The 7,680-nt window shown below is 44.6% G+C and overlaps 1 protein-coding gene across 1 annotated transcript in view; it reads left to right on the plus strand.

Annotated features, from left to right (window-relative positions):
* LOC119300232 (DNA (cytosine-5)-methyltransferase 1A-like) overlaps window positions 1-4,127 on the plus strand; it is a 9,758-nt gene extending 5,631 nt beyond the window's left edge. Inside the window, exons 6-8 of the mRNA XM_037577257.1 lie at window positions 14-91; window positions 436-501; window positions 4,092-4,127. Coding sequence (XP_037433154.1) covers window positions 14-91; window positions 436-501; window positions 4,092-4,127 — 180 coding nt within the window. The remainder of the gene's footprint in view (window positions 1-13; window positions 92-435; window positions 502-4,091) is intronic.
* Window positions 4,128-7,680: the final 3,553 nt, after the last annotated feature.

Genomic DNA, 7,680 nt, shown 5'->3' on the forward strand with positions numbered 1-7,680 from the left:
GACATATCCCCAGCCAATGGGCAGGGTCGGCATGTGCTTCCACCCTGATCAGGACAGGATCATCACTGTTCGTGAATGTGCGCGATCCCAGGTAAGCAAGTACTCTTGCAGATATCCCTATCAACACTCTCGAAATTGCTACTGCATAGTGGGTAGTATATGCAGTAATGCATCCACTTGTGCCTCGGCAACTACACTTGGCTAGTTGACAGTAGATTTTGTTCCCACCAATGCTACTAGAGTAGATTGAGCTATTTTATCAGAATCAGATCATAGTTCTGTGCATGTGCAAGAGCAATTGCCTCGTTTCCCGTCTGGCTTAACCTCCAGGGCAGGCACAGGCAAATCAGAATCCAATGCACGTTGCCATGAATCGGATCTGCTGCCATCTTGTTGAAGACTCTGATCTGATCCCACAACATGACATGAATGCAGGGCTTCCCTGATGGCTACCATTTCGTTGGCAACATCCGGAGCAAGCACAGGCAGATCGGGAATGCGGTACCACCTCCCCTTGCATACGCGCTAGGGAGGAAGCTTCTACCCGAAACACCCCACCGCAAAGCGAAATAAGTTAAGCCCAAGCCCATAACTCAAAACGACTTATTTAAATATTTTATGGCTTATTTTGACAATAAGTTCTGAAAAGGCTTAATAGAACTGACCCTTAACCTGCAATTCAATTGTGTGTGCAATGATGAATCACTCCGGCGTGCTATAGTGTACATTTAGGCATCATCATACATGGCATAACCTAATACATGTGCATTCCATTGTAGAATCTGTAATATGCAATGTTTATGGTAGTTCATACGTTGCACATGATGTTTAAATGCCCCTGAAATCTGGTCAGTCAAGTGATGGTCTTTAAGCCTCCTTCTTTGTTTTTTTCTTGATATGTAAGATTTGTTCACATATTTGTTCAATTGCTTGTTTGTATCAGCCAGCCATACTAGGACTGTTTGCTTTGATTACTTCTTATTCTTGACCTAACACTCTAACAGAGCTTGTCAATGATTTAAATACTAGGGGTTGATGTAGTGGGGGCTTGTCTAAGTCATAGGTGACATAAAGATTTGGTTGTACACTAAAGTAGGCTCTCCAAGAGTACCTGAAGATCCAGTTCAAAAGTATGCCTAGTTTTTACAAAGTACACACATAGTAAATGCTCATTTCATTGTGTGCAAGAGATGTGGCATGTTTCATTATGTGGTCTTGTTTTGTTATAATCTCATCATTTTGTGTTGTTCACAAACTGGAAAGCATGCATATTTATCTTCCAAGGAGACGAGTAACTAGTTTGTGTCACCTTGCAGAGGGGGTGCAATGAAGATAAGATTGAGGATTTTAAAGTAAAAGATGTTAGGAAGGAGCCTTGCAAGAGAAGGAGGAGCATCGCTGAGCCTATTCAACCAGTTAAGGTAAGTCATTGTATCCAACTCAACAGTTCAATTGTTTGTTTCTTTCGGGTATAGTTAAATTGCTCTTTTCAATTGCTTTATTTGTCCTAATGAGATGCCCAAACAATGATGTCTGATGTTGGGTACTTGTATAACTATTAGTTGACATAATTAAAGGCCTTACAATTTAATTACCCTGGCAAAGTGTGCCAAAAGCTTTGAAGTCTATTAACCAACTATTACTGCATGAGGCTCAATATCTAGTTTATACTAGGCTAATGATTGCAAAGTTTTACTTGCTGTAGTAGGTTTGTATGAATCCCTCTGTTGTTCATTATGCTTTCTAAGACTTTAATTGACCTACAGAATGGCCAACTGCTTGCTTACTTATACGCAACGTGATGTCTAAATTTGTAACATGTCTGTGTTTTGGATTTGGCCCCAATATCATGCTCCTCTGGTGAGCTAACAGAGATTTCTGTATGCGGGCTGCATAGACTACCATTTTTATAATTTTTAAAATATCACCTGCTTATGCTTTATGACGTGTAACATTATTGTTAGTCCTGTTTTGCCATGTAGAAAATAGTCTGTCTTGCTTGCTTCAGTGTTGTAACTATATTTTTGCCCTAGTCATGTGTACTTACAGAAACATTTTAGGATGAAGTGACATCAACACAAAGATCTGTGAGCAGTGCGGCATGGTCGTTACCAAATGATTATGGTTTGGAATTGGAATGTACTGATGTTCTTGAGCATCAACTAGAGGTGGCAAGACAACATGTACATGATTCTCAACGTGCAATCAACAAGTTGAGACTGCACTTGCAGGTATTAGATGTCGGAGTCAAAAAAAGGAAATGAGACACTGAGGTAACCATGAAGGAATTGGAGATTTTGTAGACTGAAATTTGTGCTATCTGAATCCGGCCAATCCTATTTTCTAAAGATATTATAGTTCAAATGGTAAGTTCTGTTGATGCGTGTCCATGATGTATGAGCTTTATTTGTTCAGTGTATGTAATTTGCTATTTGTGTACGCTTTATTATCACTGGTGCCAAACTATAATGCCCAAAGGGTATATTCGGCTGTAATTTCTCTATTGTATAGTGTAGGATTATTCTACGTTTCTATGCCTTAGTATTTTTATTGTATAGTGTATGTTTTTTAGAGGTGATAGTATAGAGTAGGATAATTCTTTGAATATGCTATATCGTTGAAACGGGGGCCAACACGCCCGAACATTTCCTGGACACCATATAAATGAAAAAACATGTGTAGTCAAAGTGGGTCTTAATTGGGCTGGTCAAAATAATATTTAGTGGATCACAAATGATGTGGCCCATCGTAACAACGGCTCTTAGCAGGCCATTAACAGGCCAAAAGCTCGATAGGGTCGTATAAATGGAAATGGCATGCGGGCCTCTAGCAGGCCGAAATAAATGTCAATTGTGTCTCGGCCCTTTTACTTTACGGGCCGGTAAGAGGCCGAAAGGGTTATGGGCTAGAGGAGGCCCAATTTGCAAACTATGCTTTTGACAGGCCGAAAATCGCGTTGGGCTGAAATTTTGCCCTGCGGAACATGGCCCCCTAATGGACCCAATGTCAAAGGCCCAACTATTGTGCAGGCCATTAACAGGCTGAAAGACAAAATGGGCTAGCAATTGGCCCATTTACCGAATGGGCTGAGGACAGGCCTAAAGTCACAACGGGCTTGAATTGGCCCAACTGCAGAATGGGTCGGGAAAAGGCCGAAAGACGTTTCGGGCCGTTAACGGGCTGGAACTGACGATGGGCTGCTAACAGGCCGAAAGAATCTCGGGTCGTAATTGGGCCCAAAGACGTAGCAGGTCGTTAACGGGTTGAAACTGATGATGGGCTGGAAATTGTCAAATCTATAATGGTCCTTTGATGGGCCGATTCTGTGTAATTTGTATGGGTCGTACTTATGAATGGGCCTGACTCAAGTAGGCTGCTAATGGGTCGGCCTGCTTATTTTGACAGGCCCAGCCTTTTAACCTGAATGAGCCACTATTGGGCCGAGACATGTGTCGACATACCATAGGCGTGTTCCGTCCATTCGCTGGATGACAACTGTCCGAATGCCGGGCCGACACATGGATCTGCCGGCGAATGAGAATTTTACACGTGGAAAATCCCCATTGGTCTAGGTTGTTCACGGGTTATCGGATCCAAATCGGAACCTAATAGGTTAGCGACGACCCGTTACGGTGGATGCCACGTGTCGGTTACCCTTAACGAAAGCACTTTTATGACGTGCGATTTATCATCATGGAAGTGGACACTTCTGTGATAATAATTTTGGTAATGTCATGGAACACTTCTACAATAGCACAGGTATGACTATCTTGATTATGTCATAAAATCGTCGTGGATGTATATGCATGACAAAAAACGTGACCTACTGTGACAAACACGTATCATCACATAAGTGTATTTTTTTGTAGTGTGATGTAAGATCTGACGGACCTATATAGCATCGAATGCGACTTATAGCAAGACTGATGAATATAAGGACGATGACAATGCATAACAATTGTCTTACATAATTAGGAAGATAATTAAAAAATCCACATGTGGCTATGCCCGAAATACACAAGGGAAAAAGAAGAAGGAAGACGCATACAACGATTTGGCTCGCTGATCTCTACTTTCTTGATGCACTGCAGGTCACGGAGACTAGTTCTTGCGGCAAGCAGCGGTGATCTCTTTCATCAGTTTCATGTCTTTACCACGGTGCTTGGCAGCATCCACGGATTCCTACACCAGCCTTTCGCACTCAATGCGGAGCATGGCATTCTCGTCCATAAGTTTCTTAACGGTGATGCCCGTCCTCTTCAACAAGGCAGCGGTCTCCTCCGCCTGCTTCGCCCTTCCGGCCCGGAGCTTCGCATTGCCCCCCCCCCTCCCCCGTAGTTGTCGGATGACGCCGACAGCCTATTCAAACGAGGCTTTCATGTCGTCCTACACCCCCGCCCAGCCGAAGATCTGATCCATCTGGCTATGGACGATCACATGCATGCGCCTGTAAGAGTCGTCGCCGCCCGCGAGACATTTTCCCAGGCCGCCGCGGCGCGGCGGGACATCTCTGTTGCATTCGTGGTGCGGCGGGACATCTCTTCTGCTTTCGTGGCGCAGCCGGACCAGATTGCTGCATCGACGGCGCAGCGGGACCTCCATGCTGCTTTGGTGGCGCGACGGGGCCTTTGTGCTTCTACGGCCGCGCGGTGGGACATGTCGGCTACTTTCGCGACGAGGCGGGACATCTTTCATGCTTCCGCTTCCATGCTCGCCTCTCCCTGGTGACAATCTCTCGACCCAGAACTCATGCTGGCCATGGCAGGCGCAAGGGGACGATGATGAATGACTTGTTTGTTTTTGTGGATAAGGAGTTGAGGAGGAATGTGCAGTCATCTTGGAGTACTAGTATTTATAACCGAGTACTAATACGCTCCTAAGTGGGAAACCGTTTAGGTTTTGATCGGTGTGAACAGGTTTCCAATTAAATATAGTGTGGTAGTAATTTGGAATGTGACGGGACGCGGGCTCAAAATTTATTGACGGTTCTAAGTGCGGTAGTATTCCCGGAAGGCGTAACATGGGCACGTTTTCTCGGTCGCGTACGTGGCGTTTGGACCATAGGGTGCATCGCAATAGGCAACGTCAGCACATGTCTTGTTCCAACAACCGTGCGCGCTCGTTATTATCATCGTGCATGCTTCTTTTAATAGAATGGGTGCCCATCTAGCGCACACATGTTGATCTGTCTAACTGTTTTTGTTTGTTGTGGCTAATCGCAAACGGTTCATCCGTGTGAAGTGTATGCCATCAATTGCAGACACTTTGATCTGGCTGGCCGTTTTTGTTTTGTTGCCTAATCGCAAATAATTAATACTTCTGAAGTGCATGCCCTCAGTCGCACACACCTTTATCTAGCTGCTCGTTTCTGTTGTTACTCCTTATCACAAACAGTTCATCCGAATGAACTGTATGTTGTATATCGCACACACCTTCATCTGGCTGCCCATTTTTCTTTGTTCCTCCTCATCGCAAACAGATAATTGAACTGAACTGTATGCCCTACATCGCACACGCAATTAAAATCTGAACCGTGTTTGATGCATCTGTCATCATAAATGTTTGCGATTATTGCATCGCACACAGTTTCGTCGAAGGGTCTCTGATCGTAGTGTCGCATTAGCAGCATCCTGCGGTAGTGAAGGATCCAAATCAGTCTCTTACGGAATAGCGCATAAACTAGGGTTTAAGCTTCTATCACTCTAGCAACCCTTCATCTAATAACTACTACACAATGCATTCTGTTAGGCCCAAAGATGGTGAGGTGTCATGTAGTAGACGTTCACATAACACCACTAAGGGAACCACAAAATACTCCCTCGGTCTCAAAATAAGTTAGTTCAAAGTTGTACTAAAGCTAAGACACTTATTTTGGGGCATAGGGATTACATATCATCAAAATATCGAACAAATATCAAATTCACATGATTACTTGCAACATATCTTCTCCCGTGTCCTCAAGAACAAGGGCAACTACTCACAAATAATATCCATGCTCAAGATCAGAGGGATATTAAATAGCATAATGAATCTGAACATATAATCTTCCACCAAATAAACCATATAGCATCAACTACAAGATGCAATCAACACTAGTCACCCACATGTACCAATCTGAGGTTCCGGTATAAAGATTGAACACGAAAGATGAAGTAGGGTTTCAGATGAGATGGTGTTGTTGAAGATGTTGATGAATATTGGCCTCCCAAAGATGAGAGGGTTGTTGGTGATGACGATGGCTTCAATTTCCCCCTCCGGGAGGGAAGTTCCCTTGGCGAAATCGCTCCGCCGGAGGACAAAAGTGCTCCTGCCCTAGTTCTGCCTCGATAAAGGCGCTCCGTCCCAAAAGTCATCTTCTTATTTTTTTTTTCTAGGTCAAAAGACCTTATATACCATAAGATGGGCATCGAAGGTGGGCCAGGGTGCCCACTACCCACTAGAGCGTGCCTGGAGGGTCTGGAGCGCCCTGGTGTCTTGTGGCCACCTGGCTGCCCCCCTCTGGTAGTTCTTCTCTCCAATATTTATTATATATTCCAAAATAATTCTCCATAAAATTTCAGCTCATTTGGAGATGTGCAGAATAGGTATCTCTGACATAGCTTTTTCAGGTCCAGAATTTCAACTGCCGGTATTCTCCCTCTTTGTGTAAACCTTGCATATTGTGAGAGAAAAGGCATTAGAATTACTCCATAAAGTGTTATAAAGCATAAAAACATTATAAATAACAGTAGGAAAACATGATGCAAAATGGACGTATCAAGGCCCGATGAAATTTCATTAGAGAAAGCATACTTTTCAGACATCAGAGAGGTTTGTCACTTTGCCATATGTTTAATACATTTGTTCATCTTTATCGATGCCATCATACACCTTTGATTCCTCATTTTGTGTTTTATAAATTTTGTCTTTAATCTTAATTTTCTTTTTTTTGTTCCAATCCCGGTATACTACATTGAAGATATAGTGAGTATGCATGTTGCGATAATAGAGGAAATTGTGAGGTTACAACAAAGGATGACCTTCCTAATTCAAATCTTGGCATCGTCGTGCACCACCGCGCCGGTTTAACCATTTTGCACGACTAGGAGAGCACACAATCCAGCGATGCATTCGCACCCAAGGAAACCCTCCACCACGCCCAACTTCGACGAGCCCCGGCCATCAACTGCGTCGTCCCCAAGGGTAACCGCTGCCACTAGGAGCTCCACCGCGTCAAGCTGATCACCGCCATCTACTCCAGTGTCTTCGGAGACCACTATAGCATAGCTTTCGTCTATTCCCGAGCCACACTTCCGCGGGAATGGCTACCAGTGGCGTGCACCAAAAGCCCAGCAGTGTCGGGCAAGGCTCTTAGGGCCACCCCCACCACTAACATGGCATTCCAGTGGTAAAGACCTAGCAGTGGCGAATATTACCTAGGGCCCACCACTAGTAATGACCACTGATGGCATACACTACCAATGGCGGGCGTAAATATTTACCCTTCACTGGTATAATTCTATAAAATAAAAAATAGATGTGCCAGCCGGCGGCGCAGCAGCGGTGGTCCACCCCACGCACGTTGGATCCACCGCCGCACACACGTACGTCTGCTGGTTTCGCCGCCACGAGCCGACTAGATCCGTCATTGTGAGCGTTGCGCCCGCTAGATCCACCACCCCGCCGGATCCCCCGACATGC

The sequence above is a fragment of the Triticum dicoccoides genome, chromosome 5A (assembly GCF_002162155.2).
Source record: "Triticum dicoccoides isolate Atlit2015 ecotype Zavitan chromosome 5A, WEW_v2.0, whole genome shotgun sequence".
NCBI lineage: Eukaryota > Viridiplantae > Streptophyta > Magnoliopsida > Poales > Poaceae > Triticum > Triticum dicoccoides.